General features: G+C 35.7%; 1 protein-coding gene across 1 annotated transcript; it reads right to left on the bottom strand.

Annotated features, from left to right (window-relative positions):
• Positions 1-15,612: 15,612 nt before the first annotated feature.
• On the bottom strand, positions 15,613-20,499 carry LOC140964447 (protein NRT1/ PTR FAMILY 3.1-like). Its single transcript, XM_073424252.1, has 4 exons — positions 20,341-20,499; positions 20,006-20,223; positions 19,063-19,622; positions 15,613-16,673 (listed from the first exon to the last, which is right to left on the bottom strand). Exons 1-4 carry the CDS (start codon positions 20,414-20,416, stop codon positions 15,788-15,790), a joined length of 1,740 nt encoding a protein of 579 aa, XP_073280353.1. The 5' UTR covers positions 20,417-20,499; the 3' UTR covers positions 15,613-15,787.
• Positions 20,500-22,900: the final 2,401 nt, after the last annotated feature.

The raw sequence follows: 22,900 nt of genomic DNA on the forward strand, positions 1-22,900 counted from the left end.
ACCAAGAAACGCAGTACACAACATCACAGATGTTAGTCTCGAGCTCAAGTGACCTTTATCCCTGTTTTAGGCGGCTGAATCGACTAGGAACGAATTTAGAATATGCAGTGTTTACAAATGAGTTTCAACATCGAATTACGATTCATTTGTATTAAAGCATAATCAAGGACTTTATCTGTGCTGCTTGCATGGGTATACAGATAAAGTATAACGAAACCATTAAAAAGTAAATTATATTAAAACAAAGATTGTTTATTACACTTGAGTCAATAAATTTCCTAGCCAACCGTTGGCTTGCAGGGCATCTACTCTAACAATAACGAATGAAGAAACCACAAACAGTGCATTAGAAAGATTCTTAAGATTCTACCCACAAAAATTCCACAGAACTTCAAATGCACAAAATGCAGAAGATTGGTTGCCCAAAATTGAGAGAATCTTTTGAACCCTTAATTATTCTGATGAAAAAATGTCATATTTGTAGTTTTTCAATGTGAGGATGATGCTCACCATTGGTGGAAAGTGATATATCGTCAATGGTTATGAGAACAGACACCAGAACATGGGCTAATTTTGTAAAAGAGTTCGAGAAAAGGTATGTTACACAGGTAATACGCAATACCCGAGAGCGGGAGTTCATTTGATTATTGCAGGGAAACCAGTTTGTAGCCAATTATGAAGCGGATTTTCATCTACTAATCCATTACGCACCCCACTATATGGATGATGAACCAAGAAAAACCTAGAAGTTTGTGCAAGGATTAAATCTTGACATCCATTGGGCCATATTGTCCACTGAATCCACAAATTATTTGAGTGATATCATGCAAGTCCGACGAGTAGAGTCAGACATCAAATCCTTATTGAAAAGAGAACACCAAGAAAAACGACCTCAAAATCCATCTTATAATGAAACCAACAACAAAATGAGAAATCTTGGCCAAAAAAAACCGGAGAAATTTTTTTATCCAAAACCCCAAGGAGGGCCTTGAAATCATACTAAAAGAATGTGTGGCTTTGTGGACTACCCAATAATAAAGAAGCTGGTTGCTCTTGAGGAAAAATGAAAAAAGTAATATGTGGAAATGAACAACACGGCATTCAGGAATGCCCAAAGAAGACACAAAAAATGTCGCTGCCATAGAAACAAAAAATTCCAGCAATTAGTCTGCCAATAGGAAGTAAAGTAACCATAGACATCATCTACAAAAATTGCCCCCCGAGGTTTCATGAACATGAATGTCCAGTAGACTTGATCAAATTACCTAAATGTGAATACGATATCATACTAGGCAGGGATTGGTTGTTCAGGCAACAAGCTCAATTGAATTGTTACACCAAGGAAGTGACACTTTTATGTCCCAACTCAACAAATTTCAATAATACAAATAATCACGAAACTTCCATATAAATAGTGTTTGTCTCACAAGCTAAGAAAATAATGAGAACGTGAGGGGAAAGATCATTAGCTTATATCATAAACAAACCAAAAGAGTAGTCTAGGATATCAGAAATTCCATTTGTGCGACAATTTCCTGAGGTATTTACTGAAGAAATCAGTTCCTTACCCCCTGATCGAGATATGGAGTTCACTATCGAACTCACTCCCGGAGCCACCCCCAAATCCTGAACTCATTACAGAATGGAGCATGTTGAATTAATGGAACTTAAGGTACAACTAGAAGAGTTGATTGAAAAAGAATACATTCAATCGAGCTCATCACCATGGGGCGCTCCGGTTTTATTTGTCAAAGAGAAAGATGGTACATTGAGAATGTGTATTGACTATCGGTAACATAATAATCTTACTATAAAAAACAAGTATCCCCTGCCTCAAATAGATGGGTTATTTGATGTACTGCAAGGATCCAAAGTATATTCCAATATGGACCTGCTCCGGGGATACTATCAACTGAAGATTAGGAAAGAGGACATACCAAATACGAATTTCAACACTCGTTACTGACACTACGAGTTTGTGGTACCATTTTGTTTGACGAATGCTCCAGCAGTTTTCATGTACATGATTTATCGAGTTTTTCAACTATTTCTATATAAATTGTTGTGATTTTCATCGATGATATCCTAGTATACTCAAATATTATGGAGGAACACATGAAACATTTACGACTTATTCTCCTAACTTTAAAAGAAAATCAGCTCTATGCAAAGTTCATCAAGTGCAAATTGTCTCGAAAAGGTAAAATTCTTGGGACGTATTATTTCCAATAATGGTCTTGAATTGACCCCGCAAAAATAGAAGCTATTGCACAATGGAGGCAGCCTAAAAATGTTACAGAGATACGAAGCTTCTTAGGATTATCTGGGTTTTAATGAAGATTTATCAAGGATTTCTCTCAAAATTGCTGCTCCATTTTCACATTTAACCCGTAAAGATCATATGTTCGCATGGAAGGAAGAGTGCGAAATAAGTTTTCATAAATTAAAGAAATTCTTACGACTGCTCCAACACTCACTTTACCTAATGGAACATATATGTTTTATGGTTTATACAAATGCATTTAAGAAAGGAATCGTGTGTGTGCTAATGCAAAAAGACAAATTCATTGCTTATGCATCTCGGAAATTGAAGAATTATGAACTTAATTATCCCACCCATTATTTGGAATTAGGGGCTATAGTGTTTGCCATAACCAAATTGCGACATTATCTATACGGGACAACCTTTAACATCTATACGGATCACCAAAAATTGAAGTATTTGTTAATCCAAAAAGAACTCAACATGAGACCATGAAGATGGATGGAACTGATAGAAGATTATGATTGTTCCATACTCTACCAACCGGGTAAAGCCAACATGGTAGTAAATGCCCTAAACTGAAAAATTAGTCTTGTTAGTTTTGGTATAAAAATGGACAACAAAACTAAGGGCATCACCTCTAAGGAAGGGTTACACGTTCAATCATATGGGTATCTAACGAGTTTAAAAATTGAACCTGAATTCTATGCCAGGATAAAGCTAGCCCAAGTTATAGATTCTGACATTGTAAACACTACAAGAAAAAAGGCCTACGATAACGGTTTTTCTCCGTTGTTGTAGGCCTTTTAAAACTGTTGTTAAAGCTCTGTGGTTAAAGGGTGCGCTCAAAGACAACGGTTTTTATCCGTTGTTGAAGCTACAATTTGCGACGGTTTTTAACAAATCGCCGAACATAAATATTGCGACGGATTTTTGTTAAACCGTCGCTAGTTAGCGACGGTTTTTAAAACCGTCGCTTGGCGACAGTTACGCAATGCATTCCGTCGCTAATTTTAGCGACAGTTCATTCATGATTTCCGTCGCTAATATTTTCAATAAAATAAAAAAAAATTACTTTTAACAATTTAATAATTCTAAAAAAAACTTGTATTTGAATAGACTAAGATCTTAAATAAAACTTAAAAATTTAACAAAAAATAAAACGAAAAAATTTACATAAATAAGCGGGGTTTCAAAAACTTGGAACAATTTTTTAAAATTACCGAAACTAAAATTATGTAAGAAAAATTTTAAGTGTTGTGAAGTTGTGTGTTTTAAAATGGACAGAGTGAGTGTGTATTTATAGAAGAGTTGCGACGGGTTTTAGTTAAACCGTCGCTATTAGCGACGGTTTATTAATGACCCGTCTGCGATTTATAATTTGCGACGGTGTTGTCTCAACCGTCGCTAATGTTAGCGACGGTTATGCTAATACCGTCGCAAAAATTAGCGACGGTCTAATAACAACCGTCGCTAAGTAAAAATATGCGATGGATTTATTTGAAATTGTCGCTAAATATAGCGAGAGATATTATACCGTCGCTTATAGCGACGGCACTAGGAAAAACCGTCGCTATTTTTAATTAGCGACGGTTTACATAAAACCGTTGCTAATTATAGCGACGGTTTCAGTAAAACTGTCGCTAAATACGTTTTACATCGCCTTTTCCACAACAGTTTAAGAAAACCGTTGTCAATTGTAAAAAAAAAACACGCTAATAGACAACGTTTCTATAAACCGTTGTCTTTGACCCTAAAAAACGCTCAAAAGACAACGGTTTTACAAAACCGTTATCATTGACCCTAAAAACCGTTGTCTTTGACACCTAAAAGACAACGGTTTTTAATAAAAACCGTTGTCTTTTGTCTAAAAAACACACCTACGACAAAAGTTTTCACTAAAACCGTTGTCAAAAAGCATACGACAACGGTTTTAGTAAAAACCGTTGTCGTAGGTGTGTTGTTGAAGTTGATTTTTCTTGTAGTAAAAGTTAAGAGATTCAGGAGAGCATAAACTCAACATCACCACTAATTTTGTTAATTTATTAATGTATTGGAATCGTGCTAGTATACCTGATTATATGAAAAAAGAGAGCCTAGAAGAAGCCCACATATTACGATTTACCAACCATCCAGGAGGGCCCAAGATGTATAAGAACTTGAAGGGTCATTTTTGGTGGAAAATAATGAAATGGGATGTTGATGATTTCAACAATGTCTTTCATGTCAAATGATAAAAGCAGAATATCGAAGACCGTTTGTGCTTTTACAACCTTTGTCGTTTCTTGAGTGGAAATGTGATCATATCACAATAGATTTTGTAATGAGACTTCCAACACTTGAAGAAGGTCATGATAGTAAATGGGTAGTTGTGGATCGTCTCACCAAAACAACTCACATCATACCTACTAGCCAGAAGTATGACGTTGAAAAACTAGCAAAAATCTTTCAAAAAGAATCATCTGGCTACATGGCATTCCTATCACCATAACTTCATATCGGGATCCAAAGTTTACTTCAAGACTATGGAAAAAATTACAAGACTGTCCGAGGACCAAACTTAGTTTCAGCACAACCGCACATCAAGAAACCCACGGTCAATCTGAACGAACAATTCAAATTGTGGAAGAAATGTTGCGAGCATGTGTACAGGAAAAAATTAGGAACAACATTTACCTCTTGTGGAATTTTCCAACTACATCAATTATCAAACCACAATCCAGATGGCCCCATTTGAAGCTTTATATGGACAAAGATGTTGATCTCCCTTGAATTGGGACACAGATAAGGTACAAACCAACAACGGTGAGAAAGAGTTAATACCACATGAAGTCATACAAAAGCCATTGATAATGTACAAACCATCAAACAAAGGACCCAAACTGCTCAAAGTTGGCAGAAGAGTTATGCAGATAGAAGATGGAAGGATTTGGAATTTGAAATTGGTGATCAAGTACTTCTAAAAATATCACCAAGAAAATGGATTATACGGACAGGAAGACGAGGCAAATTACAGCCATGATTTGTTGGAGTTTTTCAGATCATTGGCCGAATAAGGCCTGTGGCATATAGGTTGTTACTATCCGAAAATATTGCAAGAATACATGAAGTCTTTCAAGTATCAAAACTTCAAAAGTGTCACGTTGACAAAGATAAAATAATTGACGCTAAACAAGTTCAGTTGGAAGAGGATATGTTTTACATAGAACGACCAATAGAGATACTAGATCAGAAGAAAAAATAGATTCGTAACAAAAAAATTCATCTTGTAAAAGTATTATGGCGTAATCTCCACATTGAATAGGCTACTTGAATAAGGAAGAAGAAATAAGATAGTTGTACCTCGCGCTATTTAGAAAGAACCAATTTGGGGACCAGATTCTTTAAAGCAAGGGATATTGTAACATCCCTAACTCGGAGGTAAGAAATCAACATATTTGTATGTGTATGTATATGAATGCGTGTGTATAGAAAATTCATCCATGATTCTAAATATATCTAATAATTAAAATGATTATAAATAATAAACAAATAACAAATAAATAAATAAAAAATAACAAGAAATAAATATATAAAGCATAAATCTAGGAAATTCTCTATTGGTAGTAGATAACCAATGGAAAATTAGCAATTAGATAATTAAATCAAATTAAAATTAACTATGTGTCAAAAACTAATAAAACACCTGTCAACATTTTGTAACTTTATTCTATGCAAATTTGCCTATTTAAACACACCAAAACATCATAAACAATGATAATTCCGTGTATTTAGTACCTAAAAAGTAAAGTGGTAGAGTAAACATTGAGTGAAAGGGAATGAGTTAGGGAAGAAATTCAACCAAATATCCAAACTATTTTTTAAAAAATCTGAAAAAAAAAATACATACAACTTCTTTCCTACCCATCAATCCATATGTACTGGATGTGTATCTATATCGTTAACCAAAATCAATAAGAAAATTCGAAAAACCGAGCTAGGACAGGAGCACTCTACCCGGAAAACTACCAACTAAAGGTTGAATGTACATGATTTTATTTTACAGCTTCATGCATTGTTTTTTTTATCTTTTATAGAGAATAAAAGTTGTTCAAATGTTACCTAGATTATAGAAGTGTTGGCCAATCACCCAATAATTCGCCGGAATTCGTAATTTCCGAAAACTTATTACCGCTGAAAACCATGTCGGAAAAGTACAATATGGGCAAAATCGGCTGAAAATTTTGAAAAACATTCAACACAAAATTTGTAGAACACAACGAGAGTAATCTATTGGAAAATTTTCGGTTACGCGTGGCAGCCGGAGCACGGCCACACGCTGGCAAGGTGGCGCCTCTATATCATGCGTTGTGTCATTTTTAAAATCTAATTGTGGCCAAAGGTTTTTACACTGAATTTAGGCTATGAGTCCACATTTATGAGTTTTTCAGTTTATATAAGATTTATTATGAATTATTTTTTAAAACAAAAGTTTTATCGCCTGTTTTTTTAAATGTTTTGGAACTATTTTGATGCTTACATTATAATATAATGCACCCTCTTTTTGAACATAAATATAAAATAAAAGTTTCTCACCATGATGTCTAGTACACCAAAGTCCGACTGGTGAACAGAAACATTAATGGAAACCACCTTTTTGGGGCCACAAAAACCCTTTGAAGACCATCATAAAAATACAGAATATGAGCAAAATGGGTTTGGAATCTTGAAAACTTTTCTAAAAAAAATATAGAACTTAGTATGATATACATATTGTAAAATTTTCATATTTTTTTAGATGATTTCGAATTATTATGATTTTTCTTGTAAAAAATTATATAGTATAAACTCAATTTTAACCAAAAGTTTGAATATTAGGGTAGTCAAATATCTAATAGCCTTACTGATGCTCGTAACATCACAAAAAATATTATTTGAGCTGAGGGATTATTGAAGCAATTGGAATAAGAAAACAAGCTATTAAGTAAGCTACTGGAGTGAGATTTTAATTCGGAATTTCTTCTTATATAACTTTTGGTATGTGCCCTGACATTTATGATAAAATTTCCATTCACTTTATTTGATATTTCGACCATGTACTATAAGGCTGTGTTAGGTAGGAGGATAAAATAAACTAATGATTAGTATGTAAATGATAAAAAAAAAATGATTGTGATAGAAATGTAATATATGATGTAAAATAGTATTATGTTTGGTATGATTTTTAAGTATGTGATAATTTTGAATTTTATGATGAAATGACAAAATTGCCTTTTTCTTTATTTTTTCTTCTTTACTCCGGCGACGGCCCGGCAATGGAGGTGGTCTGACGGACGGCGGCGGTAGGCGGTCGGAGGCTGGTCAGCGCCGGGAGGTGGTTCGACGGCCGGCAGAGGTCGGCGGCGGCCCGGCAACGGTGGTGGGCCGACGGCGATGGTGGCCGGCGACGGGAGGCGTTCCCGTGGCGGTAGGCGGCGGGAGGTGGTCCGACGGCCGACGGAGGGAGGCGGTCGGCGGTCGGGCGGCAGTACGGTGGTGGTCCGACGGTGGCTCGACGGCGGTCCCGCGGCGGAGGTGGTCCGGCGTTGGTGAAAGAGAAAGGGTAAAATTGGAAATAGGGTAGGGATAGAGGAAGGATAAATAATCATAGGGGGGAAGGATGTATTATTTAATCACACCTAATACAACCTAATCATTCATATGAGGGATTGAGTTGGTTAAATAAAAATCGTACCAAACATTGGATTAGGTGGGTTTAAAAATCATAAACCCACCTAATCACTCCAACCAAACGCACCCAAAGTATATAGTTTCTAAAATATTTGAATAATTGATAGGGATATATGAATCGATAGTGGCTCAAATAAAATCAATCAACGAATTGATCAAATAAGCTTTCTGTTGATTTAAAAATATCAAAATGAAAGAATACAAATGAAAGTTTGATGGCTATAAAAACAAGATTACAGATCCTTATTACAATAGTACGATGTTACAAGTCTATGTTAGGTGAATTATTATGGGGTGGGGCCCACATTAAATTAAATAATAATATAAACTCATACCACATCGAATTTTTATTAAAACTGAACAAGGGAATTAGTTATAAATAGAGCTCAATTCCTTCATTTATTATATCCAAAATCAAAAGTTTTTTAGCTTTGATAAATAGAGAGTGCATAGAAAAAAAGAGTGTATTTTTTTCTTGAGTGCGGGAATTCTCTTGTGTGAGTTAGTGAAATTATTTTCTCGGTATACTCGGGTTGGGAGTGTGAGAAATATTGAGTGTATTGGTGTATACACTTGTTGTAATATTTCTTCCGGTTATAAAAGTTGCAGTGCTCCGTGGACGTAGCCTATATTGGGTGAACCACGTAAATCTTTGTGTTCTTGTTGGTTATTTTATTCCGCAAGTTTTTGGGTACTATTATCATCGTGGTCGGCATCGTTTCGGGGGTGTAATTCCCCAACAACTGGTATCAGAGCCTTGTTGTGAAAATTCTTAAGAATTCTGAGTATGCTCTGTGGTTGCAGCTTTGTCTGATCTTCCACATCAGAAAAGATTTTTAGATTTTTTGCTAAGGCTAGAGAAGTGATGGCCGGAGATGATGGATCGGGACCAGGAATCAACAAGTTCGATGGAACAGATTTTTCGTTCTGGCGGTTACAAATAAGAGATTATCTGTACAGTAAGAAGCTCCATCAACCTCTATCAGGAAAGAAACCGGAAAAGATGGAGGATGATGATGGGGAGCTCCTTGACCGACAGGTTTTAGGTGTCATACGATTGACCCTAACAAAGAACGTGGCGCATAACGTGGCGGAGGCCAAAACCACGGAGGAGATGATGACCATTCTGTCAGACATGTACGAGAAGCCATCAGCAAACAACAAAGTACATCTCATGAAAAAGTTATTCAACTTGAAGATGGGAGAAGGTGCTTCGGTGGCAAAACACATAAATGAATTCAACACGATTGTCTCCCAGCTGACATCGGTGGACATCAAATTTGATGATGAGATTCGTGCACTTATTCTTCTAGCGTCTTTACCAGAAACTTGGGAACCGATGCGGGCAGCGGTTAGCAACTCTGTTGGAAAAGGAAAACTACAACTCAATGATGTTAGAGATCAAATCCTAGCTGAAGAAGTTCGCAGGAAAGACTCGGGTGAAGCAACATCATCGAGATCTGCTCTAAATCTTGATAACAGAGGAAGAGGCAGGAGTGGTGAAAGGAGTTCCAACCGATGGCGCGGTAGATCCAAGTCAAGAAATGGAAAAGACAAAAACATCTCTGAAAAGAATATGAAGTGCTGGAGCTGTGGTGAGACTGGTCACCTGAAAAAGAACTGCAGATCAATGAAAAATAATGCCAATGCTGTCACTGATGAAGTACATGATGCTCTGCTATTATCCATGGAAAGCCCTGTTGATTCTTGGGTTATGGACTCGGGAGCTTCGTTTCATACCACTGGTGATCGCGATGTATTTGATAATTACATCGCTGGCGATTACGGAAAAGTTTTCCTGGCTGATGGAAAACCCTTGGAAATTGTTGGTATGGGTGATGTACGGATGAAGATGTCAAATGGATCTGTCTGGAAAATCAACAAAGTCAGACATGTACCAAATTTGACACGCAATCTGATCTCGGTGGGACAGCTCGATGATGAAGGCCACAATGTGACCTTCGGTGATGGTTCCTGGAAAGTGAACAAAGGAGCCATGATTGTTGCTCGAGGAAAGAAAACTGGAACATTGTATATGACTTCCAGTTGCAGAGACACATTAGCAGCTGTGGATGCTGGAGCCAATTCAAGTCTATGGCATTATAGACTTGGACACATGAGTGAGAAGGGAATGAAGATGTTGGTGTCAAAAGGAAAGCTACCAGAATTAAAGACTGTTGAACACCAACTATGTGAAAGCTGTATCTTTGGAAAGCAGAAGAAGGTGAGCTTTTCAAAAGGCGGTAGAGAACCGAAAGCAGCAAAGTTGGAGCTGGTTCATACTGATGTATGGGGACCATCTCCTGTGACATCCCTTGGAGGCTCGAGATACTATGTCACATTCATTGACGATTCGAGTAGAAAAGTTTGGGTTTATTTTCTGAAAAATAAATCTGATGTTTACGAGACCTTTAAAAGGTGGAAAGCCATGGTGGAAAATGAGACCAACTTGAAGGTGAAGTGCTTACGGTCTGACAATGGTGGAGAATATGAAGATGATGAGTTCAAGAAATATTGTGCACAGAACGGGATCAAGATGGAGAAAACCATTCCTGGTACACCTCAACAGAATGGTGTAGCTGAAAGGATGAACAGGACCTTGAATGAACGCGCAAGGAGCATGAGATTGCATTCTGGATTGCCAAAATCATTCTGGGCTGATGCTGTTAACACTGCAGCATATCTGATCAACAGAGGACCTTCGGTACCACTGGACTACAAAATACCCGAAGAGGTTTGGAGCGGCAAAGAAGTAAACCTTTCTTTCTTGAAAGTGTTTGGATGTCTATCCTATGTTCATATTGATTCAGCAAGCAGAACAAAACTTGATCCGAAATCAAAGAAGTGCTTCTTTATTGGTTATGGAGATAATGAGTTTGGTTATCGTTTCTGGGATGACCAAAATCGGAAGATCATTCGGAGCAGGGATGTAATCTTTAATGAGAAACTTCTGTACAAGGACAAGTCAGACATTGGAGCTGGAGATGAATGTCCTGAAGTCGAGAAGACTGATGAAGTGCCATTGACAAACATTCCTGTGAATGAATCGAAAACCAGTAACCAGGAAGATGAAGAAGAAACTGCACAAGATGATGACCCACAAACTCCGGTGATTGAACTCAGGAGATCTTTGAGAACCATTAGACCACCTGATAGATACTCCCCTGCACTTCACTATATTTTGCTGACAGACAAAGGTGAACCGGAGACTTATGAAGAGGCAATGCAAAATGATGATTCAACCAAGTGGGAGTTGGCCATGGAAGATGAGATGGATTCACTGTCATCCAATCAGACGTGGGAGTTGACAGAACTTCCGCAAGGCAAAAAGGCGTTACATAACAAGTGGGTGTACCGGTTAAAAGAAGAGCATGATGGTAGCAAGCGGTACAAGGCAAGACTTGTTGTAAAAGGCTTCCAACAACGGGAAGGAATTGATTACACCGAGATTTTCTCTCCGGTGGTTAAATTAACCACTATCAGGACTGTACTTGGACTAGTGGCGAAGGAAGACTTACATTTGGAGCAGTTGGATGTAAAGACTGCGTTTCTTCACGGTGACCTAGATGAAGAAATTTATATGAAGCAGCCACAGGGCTTTGAAGTACGGGGAAAAGAGAGAATGGTGTGCAAACTTCAGAAGAGCTTGTACGGTCTCAAACAAGCTCCAAGACAGTGGTACAAGAAGTTTGATGGATTCATGAGTGAAAATGGATTCCTAAGGTGTCAAGCTGATCACTGCTGTTATGTGAAAAAGTTTGACGGTTCTTATATCATACTACTGCTATATGTAGATGATATGCTGATAGCTGGAGCTTATCTGGAAGAAATTGATAAACTCAAGAAAGATTTATCAAAGGAATTTGCCATGAAGGATTTGGGTGCTGCAAAGCAAATCCTTGGAATGAGGATCTTCAGAGACCGGGTGAATGGATTCTTGAAGTTATCTCAAGAAGAGTACGTGAAAAAGGTGGTTAGCAGATTTAATATGGATGAAGCTAAATCTGTGAGTACTCCTTTGGCTAGTCATTTCAAACTAACCAAAGCACAATCACCATCGACGGAGCAGGAGCAGGCTTATATGAATAAGGTTCCTTATGCTTCTGCTGTCGGAAGCCTCATGTATGCAATGGTGTGCACAAGACCAGACATAGCACATGCAGTGGGAGTTGTGAGCAGGTTTATGAGTAATCCAGGAAAGCAACACTGGGAAGCAGTTAAGTGGATTCTCAGGTATTTGAAAGGTACTGCTAGTTGTTCTTTATGCTTCAGGAGATCAAAATTTGGCTTACAGGGTTTTGTCGATGCCGATATGGGTGGTGACCTGGATGGCAGGAAAAGTACTACTGGATATGTGTTCACATTAGGTGGTACAGTTGTAAGCTGGGTGTCTAAGCTGCAAAAGATTGTTGCGCTTTCGACTACTGAGGCTGAGTATGTTGCAGTTACAGAAGCTAGCAAGGAGATGATATGGTTGAAATCATTTCTGGAGGAATTGGGTCAGAAGCTTGAAGATAGCACATTATACTGTGACAGTCAGAGTGCTATTCATTTAGCAAAAAATCCTGTTTATCATGCTAGGACAAAGCATATACAGGTTAGGTACCATTTCATCAGATCAGTGCTGGAAGATGGAGTCTTGACGCTGGAGAAGATTCCTGGAAGTAAAAATCCAGCCGATATGCTCACGAAGACGGTAACCATGGACAAACTGAAGTTGTGTTCAACTTCAGTTGGACTGCAGGTATAAATGGAGATATATGAGCTGCTGCAATGATGGTGTGAAGACATGATTGAAATCAAGTCTTCAAGTGGGAGAATTGTTAGGTGAATTATTATGGGGTGGGGCCCACATTAAATTAAATAATAATATAAACTCATCCCACATCGAATTTTTATTAAAACTGAACGAGGGAATTAGTTATAAATAGAGCTCAATTCCTTCAGTTATTGTATCCCAAAATCAAAAGTTTTTTAGCTTTGATAAATAGAGAGTGCATAGAAAAAAAGAGTGTATTTTTTTCTTGAGTGCGGGAATTCTCTTGTGTGAGTTAGAGAAATTATTTTCTCGGTATACTCGGGTTGGGAGTGTGAGAAATATTGAGTGTATTGGTGTATACACTTGTTGTAATATTTCTTCCGGTTATAAAAGTTGCAGTGCTCCGTGGACGTAGCCTATATTGGGTGAACCACGTAAATCTTTGTGTTCTTGTTGGTTATTTTATTCCGCAAGTTTTTGGGTACTATTATCATCGTGGTCGGCATCGTTTCGGGGGTGTAATTCCCCAACAGTCTAATCTATTCTTCTAAGACATTTTCTTCTCTTACGACTTCGTCTTCCACACGATCCTCTTCGATTTCTTTCTCAAGATCCTTTTCATGATCTTCATCCTCCTGCAGTTGATTTATGAAATCATGCAGTGTCACATTTTGAACAATGAAGGTCTGTATAGAATTATGTAGTTCTTGAATGGTTGCCTCAGATTCTTGACGCTGTTGAGCTTCAACCAGCATGATCTGCTGAATCTGAGATTGGAGTGTCTGGGCCTTCTCTAAAATTTGTTGGCATTTGCTGTCTATTTTAGAAACCATGGCCTAGGAAGCTTCTATCTTCTCCTTGGTTTCTTCATGTTGTTTCTCTGCTACATAGTGAGAGTAGATGAACCTCTGCCACACAATGATAGTAGGTGAAAGTTGAACGGAAACTTCTTCAAACTAGGGCCGAAATTTTCTTGGATTCGGACATAATTTTGCTCTCGTCTTTGGAAAGAAAGTTGCTCAAAAAAAAATGTTGTTGAACAAGGTTCTTGCTCGAAAAAAATATGGTAAGAAGTGTCGTTGATGATGTGTCTACATTTAGAAATTGAGAGGCATATATATGTATATGTATATGTATATGGGTGGGAGAGGGAGCTAAAATCAGGACGTGCTTATTAAGAGTCAAATGAGTCCAATAACTCAGGCCTATCTCTTTTTTGGGGCCCAAAAATTTTTAAAAAAATTTATTATGTATAATACTAGATAGCCCAAAAAATAAAGGGTTATTTTGGGATTTTAGCCTTTGTCAATACCAATAATTAATTATTGTTATATAAAAAAATATAAGTAAATTAAAATTTAAACATATTTATGAGCAAGTATCTTTTTTTGAAACGATTGATAAAATGATCTTAACTCGCTTAAAAAACTAATAGCTTTTTTTGAAACGATTGATAAAATGATCTTAACTCGCTTAAAAAACTACTAGTTTATCGGAACATGAAGCAATTTTTTAATTTTATTTTTGGTTGATTTGGCTACATCTGTTATATTATTGGTTATTAACTAACTTATATAAATATAGCAATTAGCAAGCACTTGATACAAATTTGTAATGTGTTTTAATTGTACTCGATCACATTCGGGATTGAAATTGATTTGTAGAAACAGATAAATAAGCGCGCACACACAACAATACCATAGGAACATCAGACATCACACAAACTGATTAAGATACTCTTCCACTGTTTTATATTCAACCTTTGGATACAGCTCCGAGGCCTCAACCCCGAACGACGGCTCGATCTCGAAATATGTTTGATCCCCCTTCACAAAAATCGAGTTGTTGATTGAGAAATATGAAGACAAGCAAATAGGTTTCAAAAAAGCTCGATTTGAAAATTTTCAAAAATATGAAGAAACATTTGGTTTTTTGTTCAAGCTAGAGAGGTTACAACGTGCAGACGATGAAACTTTGTTGAGGTCTTGCAAAAATCTTGAAAATTCTGACTCATAAGGGTTGTTCTGATATTAATGGGGATGATCTATTTTCAGAGTTGACATTCTTGAGGTGCTCATTACTAAGAGAAGCAAAATTGGCCATTGATGTAGTGAATTACTTGAAGAAAATGGATGAGTATTTCCCAGATGCTCATATTGCTTATAAAATCTTGTTGACTGTCCCGGTCAAGTGCAGAGCGAAGTTTCTCAAAGTTAAAGCTCATCAAAACTTTTCTCCGATCAACCATGTCACAAGAAAGATTGAATGGATTGGCTATGTTAGCGATTGAGAAAGAAATTACTGAAAAACTTGATTATACAAACTTGATTAATATTTTTAGCTCTAAAACTATTAGACGGGTTGTTTTTTAGTGATTATTTTGGACATGTTTGATATTTTAATTCATTTAGGTTTTTATATTATCTTTAACGTCTATGGAACTAAAAAAAATATGAACACACATTATGATTCAGAGACCTCTTTTTAAAAGTTAAACTCATATCCAAATATTGTTAGGATCGACCCTGGCTAAAATGGAAACAGTATCAAGGCTAGCATTAAGGATGCCATTACTTACAAAATTTTGGGCTGATTAATGGATTGATTGGCAGCTGCATATTTTCAATTCTCTCACAAACATTGATGATGAAAATCTTGTTTATAAATAATAAATTTAATATCAAATGCTAAAATTTCTAAATTCTGATTCTAAGAACACAGAAGTCCCAAATTTATAATTATAAATAGTTTTATGCAATTATGTCTCTTATCAAAAGACTTTAAATATCGTTTTTAACTTTATGTTGGATTCCCATCTTCTGTTATTCATGAAAATAAACTCATTTTCATTGGCATTATTTAGAAAAACGAAAAAAACTAATTTGTCAAACAAAATATACAGCCCATACGACTGATGCTCACTCCCTTTTCCACAATCACATATATACAAATACTTCGAAGAAAAATTATCGGTTTTTCCGTACAAAAACCCTTGCCATATATTTTTATGAATATAGATACAAATACATTCCAGAAAAGTTCATTTTCCCTTTGCCTTAAACATGGCTTGTTAGCTCTATCATATCTTCTTGCAGCCGAGTTTCTTCTATTACACGAGCCCGAATTGGCTTGTACGTATAAATTTTAGTGCAAAAAACGTAATAAATCAAGTTCAAGAACTGCAGAAACGCCACTAACCAGTAGAAATACTCGAGTTTCCCTCTATTCAAATTGTCATCCGGCAACCAATTCGACCCATTCTTCCCCGCACTGTACTTGTGTACAATAGTAACCAAAAGGGTACTCGTATAACTCCCCGCCGATATCGAAAGCCAGAACAGAGCCATGGAAGTGCTCCGCATGCTCTCCGGCGCCTGGTCGTAGAAGAACTCGAGGTGCCCGATTGAACTAAAAGCCTCCGCTACTCCATGCAGACAGTACTGTGGCATCAGCCAGAAAACCGATATCGGAATCATCTCATGAGGCTTGTCGATCAACCCATTCGCCGAGGCGGCGTTTTTGCGACGGATTTCGATGAATCCGGCGGTGAACGTCGCGAGTAGCGAGGCACTGAAGCCTATTCCCATGCGGGTTAGATAAGAGATGCCGCGTTCCAGGCCAGTGAACCTGCGGGCTACGGGGACGAAGATTCGATCATAGAATACTATGGTTAGGAGCATGGTTAACTGAGTGAAGACGGACATAGAAGCGGCCGGGATTTGGAAGTTTTTGGTGAGGTGGCGGTTCATGGATTTGGCCTGTTGGAGGGCGAACGTGTTCTGCTGGGCGGCGGCGGTGATGAGGAGGATTCCGGCGGCCCAAATAGGTGTCATTCGGATTACGGTTTTGAGTTCTTCGACTCGATGGACAGTGCTGAGTTTCCAGGGGTTGGGGGCTTTGGGGTCGTCTTCTTGTGTTACGATGCTGCCCTTGTCCAAGAATCTGCAGGGACCATGAGTAACTCTTGAAAACACTGCTTCAAAATACCAAAACCAAAATTTCGCCAAATACATGATGAATAATCGGTAAGGGCATCTTGTATGACCAATCTTAAAGTTTGTATTCAAATTGATGGTAAACAAAAAATTTGAAGATTTGTGAATTATTTCATTGAAGAAATCATTTTTTTCAAGATTTTCTCTGGGTTGGGTAAATATATTTTTTTATGAAAAAGAATGATATAATAAAAAAAAACATTTCTGAAAAAATAAACTAATATTACCTCCTATGAACAATTATTCTATTCGAAAACATACCACCATTCATGTCATAAAAACCAAACTAAACATACTTTCAAATGACATAATTAATGCAAATTAGGGATGGCGATTTCACCTGCAGATGCCACCTCGAAAGGAGGTGAGTTCGGGGCCATTTATCGAGTATAGGTTCGACTACGGGGAAAAATAAAATTCTCCGAAATGGGTATGGGACGGGATGAGATTGGAGATTTGTTTAGGTTGGAAAATAACAGAAAGCCAACTAGCTAAATGTGATTATAAACTAACTTGGTAGTTCTCATAAATAATACTCTAGTTATGTTTATGATAGTTCAAAAAATTAGAAAATGTACAAAATCAACCCCATAAGATATTTTAATCAATAAATAAATTTTCTGAAAATTTCAAAATTAGTCTTGTAAATTGGTCTAATTGTTCTTATTTTTGCATAGATAGATTTTAATATTTGTAACATAAAATTTATCCTAGATACATTAGTCGTGTAGGAGAGCATTAGTGATAAATAAGTATTATTCAAACAAAAAAATTCAAATTATAGGATGAAAATAAGGTTTTGACAAATTATATAACTTAACTTCAAAATAGTTAACTTTCCGTACTAAAATTGCAAATTTATAAGAATTTCACGCTAATCCAAAGGCTATCATCACATCCAGTGTAACATAACATTTGCCGTAAAATTGTAAAACAAGTACAACTATCGAACTAAGATTGAAATTTGACTAGTCAATGAAGAAAATCTCAATTACGTCAAGTTTTAATTAATTTTCCTAAAAGTTCATAAATCAGAAGTTTCTGTTTAAAACACACTAGCCCTACCCATGTGTGATACAAACTAGATAATTAAATCATATAGATAAGAAGCACATAAACATCTAAGCACTTATAATTTGAACTTAACAAAATGTTTCTTTATACAAACATCATAGTCCTAAGTTTTACCTTTATTTTTCTAATACAATTTTTAGTCATTTCTGAGTATAAAACAGGCTATATGTACGTATTTCATCCCAAAAAATATAATTATAAATTTGACAGATAATTTATACACATGAACTAGATTGCTTCAATAATTTAGGAGTACTCTATTGTTGAGTTGTTCTAGTCAATCCTCACGAGGTTCAGTCATATTTTGTCCGCATTCGGCTCTGAAAGAGAGACTCGCTAGACATGTTTTGTCACTTTAGCTAGAGAAATTGACAAATCCTTGACATTATTGGATTGGATAAATATCTAAATTATTATCATGCCCCGAATCCAAGAACGGCATAAAATAAAGGAAATATGAATTTCTCGTTTTATATATTTTTCATTTTGTGATTTTTGATGTTATATCTCAAATAAGTTTTTCAATTTTTAACAATTTTAGTATTTTTATTGGAAACATTGATCAACATATTACATCATCACAATGTAGGAAAAATAACCAGAATTGCCAAAAAAAATTATTTGGTAGAAAAAACTCTTGTTCAACGTCATGCGAATCAATTTTTGAGATGAATATTCTATTTGATTCACTATGAACAAATATTATTTTTTATGTTAAAATTATTAATTTTATTGTAATAATGAGTTTGGTTGACTCCATATTATCTTTAAGATACATTCTCTTGACAAAATAACCAAAATCTAAATCTAAAATAAACAAACACACGGAAGCAAGAATATGATTTTCCCAAAGTAAAATTGCACCTATTTAACACAAGTTAGTGTAGAAATCATATGCAATTTCTTATCATTTCAAACGGCATCACATACCCAAGTTTGATGTGTATGCTCAACTATTTAATTAGCTCCAAGTTATGTGATTCCACTTGTTATTACACCAATTTCTATTACCAATTACATATAACTACTTCTTTTTAAGATATAAAAGTAGTCTATTTGTGTCATATCAAATATTTTCTGAGAAAATATAAACAAAGGAATAACATAAAATAATAATTATGGTACATAATTTAGTGTATTATCCTTTATTTTTAAGTCTTGTGAATTGTGACTTTGACTCCTTTTGGTGTTTAATGAGTTATTTATCGCAAAAAAATTTTTTTTTAAAATAATGCAATGTAATATTATAGAAAGAGACTTACTTCATGCTTTGAGTATGAACAAGTTTCCCACCAAGAGAAATCCCAGCATCAATCTCCTCATTTTCATACAGCAAGCTATCATCAGAAACCCTGGCCACCTTCCTCTTCCGGTACGCCGCGACCACCACTTGCACCAGCCGCGTGAACGGGCTGCCGGCCGGATCCAAGTTCCGATACAAAGGGTACCCGATTACAAACGTTATGATCGAAAACGCCATAGCAATACTAGGAATACCGAGTCCCCAACCCCATCCAACATTATCTTGAACATAAACTATCACTGTGTTTGACACCAAGATTGATGTTCCCATGAAAAAATAGTACCAATTGAAGAACTTCCATGTCACTTTCTTTTGTTTCGGGTCGTTTTCGTCGAATTGGTCCGCGCCGAACGAGATCACGCACGGCCGGATCCCACCGGAGCCTATCGCGGTTAGCAATAATGAGATGTATAGGATGGCAAGTTGGTTGGAATCGGCCTCCTTGCAGGATTCCCCCTTTTTGCATGGTGGAGGCCTTAAATTTGGTACGATTGTAGATATTGTCAAAAGAGTCATCCCCTGCTTCAAAGAAAATTGACGAAATGGAATTTTTAGATATCTAAATTTTGTGTATAATTTTTAAAATAAGTAATATGTTTCTCTAAAAAATATGAAATCACTGGTCGTGGATGAGATTTCTTGGTCCGACATTGTACAAATCCCAACCTTATTCTTGATGATGTCTAAAATTATCAAGATTCGTTCCAAATCCCAAATCCCAAAAAGGGATCCAACATAACATATCCCGAGACAAGAATGTCATTAATAAATTATATTAAAATACATATGAATTATTAACATCTCTATGAAATTTTTTTGAAAAAAGAAACTAATTGCCTAAATAGACTTGGGAAAAAGATATGGAAGATCGCCTAGATTTAAAGAAATGAACGATACTTAACTATTTGGTATATGATTGAAGCAATTGTAATGGTCCAAAACCTTCCAGCGAATGCGTCGGCTGTGAAAGCCCCGAGCAGCGGCGTCATGGCGGCGGTTCCGCCAAAGTTGGTGACCGTATTCGCCGCCTTCGTGATCGGCAAATGTAATTGGCTTGTCAAGTAGCTAATCATGTTTGTAGTAAATCCAACCACTGCCAATTTCTCACCTATTTCATTTGCTGCTCATACACACCAAAAAACAACATAAACCAGGATTTTGATCGAAAACATGCCATTTCGCATTTTTAAACTAAAAAAAGATCAAACTTATCAAGAATTTCGGGTAATAATCTTACCAAAGATGAAGGGCATGGTGATCATGCCACCTCGTTTGTTGTCGACGCTTCGGCAACGCTGCTTCATGATTCCCATACAATATGTGTTGATTCTTGTGGAGTTCTAAGCATCAAATGGTATCTTAAAGATTAGTATTTATAGACTGCAAGAATTATTTATTTTTATTTTTAAACGGTAGTAACAACTGACTGAGGTGAACTGAAACAAAGGTAAGTACCGAATAATCTACGGATAAATTTAAAAAAAATTTAATTTTATCAACTGGCTATAAAAAATAAAGGTAAATTTAAGGTAAGTTTTGTAACTTTCAACTTCAAGAAGATATTGGTCCAGAAAAGATCATGCCATGTTTTTGGGGTTGACGGTGGATCAGTTATACTTCTCTATTATTAAATTTTGGATTGAATCAAATAAGGAATGTTCAAAGAAAAATAAAGGTAAAAAAAATTGTGATTTTGTTCCTTAAAATAATCCCCACAAGGCCATAATTAAGCACATAGGCTTTATCTATTTATCTCATTTTACTATCTTAGGTTGTAATAAATAAGGGATGAGTTTTGCTTTGCAGAAGCCAAGCAGTACAATTGTTGGAATTCTTGTTTTGATTAAGCTAGCGGGAAAACCCTTTTTATATTTTATATATCTTTGCTAAAAAAAATTACAACAAAAAATTATGATGGTAATTAGGTTATATTTACTTATATAAATAGCAGATCTTACATGATCTATTCTTAAAATGCATTTCTCAATTCAATAGGCCTATTTATTAACCATAGTCAAAGTTTAGTCTTAAGTTGGTCCTTTTTTTTTTCTTTTATCATGAAACACTGGTCTAAATTTAGACACATAATTAAATCTAGTTTCATATTATAAATTTTTATGTCATGTCATGTTGTTGTCACTCTGTTGAAATATGACTTATAACAGTGAAAAGAAAATACCAATAACTTAAACTTTGATGACTTACAAGATTAAAAACGAAAAATAACCAAAGTTACATGACCAAATTTGCCAAATTTATCCAATTCAATATTATCTTGATCTTATATAAATATGGTCTCACTTTTAACTCATTTAGTTATTTTGAGCTAATTTTAGTATTAATTATTTAAATTTGAATTTTATAACAAAAATACTTTTAAATATAAATGCTATATATAAACTGTGAGATTCTTAGTGGACTTTATAACATACTCATTTATAATTACCATAGATGACGAGACTTGTAATTTACAATGAAAAGTTTTGTTTTAAGTTTTAATACACTTCTTATCCCTACTTTGATTTTGAATTTGATCCACAAAATAATGTAGGGGATAATAACAAGCTACTGTATTGGATAACATACTATTGTTGAAAAGTTTTGTTTTAAGTTTTAATATGCTTCTTATCCCTTCTTTGTTTTAGTAGGGGTCAGCAAATTAATAATATGGCATGGCAAAAAAAAATTAGTCAAAAATTTATGAGTAAGTCTATTGTGAGATGATATCACGAATTTTTTATGTGAGACGGGTCAACCCTACCGATATTCACAATAAAAAATAATACTCTTATTATAAAAAGTAATTTTTTTTTCATGAATGACCCAAATAAAATATTCAATCCACGAAATTGCTCAGTGAGACCGTCTCAAGAGAGTTTTTGTGAAAATTTATTGCCTGAATTAACTTTTTTAAAAGCTGAGGACATTAATTGACTACCCATAAATTAAAGGTGCCTCATTAACGGTCGAAAAACAAATTGTTCTTTAATCTTGAAATTCTCCGTTAATGAACTTTAGTTTAATTCTATATATGTTTCATATGATATGTTAATGTTTGCACAAATATTGATATTTGCGGTCGTGCCAGGTGCGAATCTGCACCAACTTTTGTAAAAATGATAAAAATCTAACTTCTAAAAATTCAAGGGATGTGAATTCTAAATTCGACCGTCAGTTCTAGTCTCCTAAAACAAATACAATGCCAAAATGAAGAAAACTACTGGAATTTGAAGAATAAACCCCTGACATCGTTTATATTTTCAATAAACAGTATGAATTTACAAGACATAAAAATATAATAAATAAAATTGTTGAAATCTAAAATGACAAGTCCTAGAATGCTAGAAATATACTGGAACGATTAAAAATTAGCGCTTCAAGACTGGAATTTAGCAGAGAGTATTTGCATAATTTTCGAGCGTAGAGTTGTGTGTGTAGAGAGTTGTCTGTCTTTAGTGTTTGTCGATCTCTTTTCTTCTGTCCAACAGCCATGTGGTTCTCTCACTCTCTCATGATTCGCGTTCTTCTACTTTTCATCCCACAATCTCCATCTCTTTCCTCCCACGATTTCCTTCCTTTCCACCGCCTTGCGATCGGTTTGAATTGATAAGAATTGATTAGTTATGGGCTTGTATTATTTAATTGGGCTTCATAACTTAACGCAGGCTTTATAATTTAATGTGGGCTTTATAATTTAATTATTTTAGCCCAAACAATTGCCCCCGCAAGCATTGGACTATTGGGCCAAAATGCTTGTATAGAGGCCTGTATTTCGTAATTGAAAATTTGCGGAATAT

This window comes from Primulina huaijiensis, chromosome 18, assembly GCF_012295235.1.
Source record: "Primulina huaijiensis isolate GDHJ02 chromosome 18, ASM1229523v2, whole genome shotgun sequence".
In the NCBI taxonomy this organism is placed as follows: domain Eukaryota; kingdom Viridiplantae; phylum Streptophyta; class Magnoliopsida; order Lamiales; family Gesneriaceae; genus Primulina; species Primulina huaijiensis.

Excerpts from the sequence above, each read along its gene's own strand:
- LOC140964447 (XM_073424252.1), bottom strand. The coding sequence starts at position 20,416 with ATGGGAATCATGAAGCAGCGTTGCCGAAGCGTCGACAACAAACGAGGT. Across the intron at positions 20,224-20,340 it reads CACCATGCCCTTCATCTTTG|CAAATGAAATAGGTGAGAAA; the intron begins GTAAGATTATTA and ends GTGTATGAGCAG. Across the intron at positions 19,623-20,005 it reads CTTCAATCATATACCAAATA|GGGATGACTCTTTTGACAAT; the intron begins GTTAAGTATCGT and ends TCTTTGAAGCAG.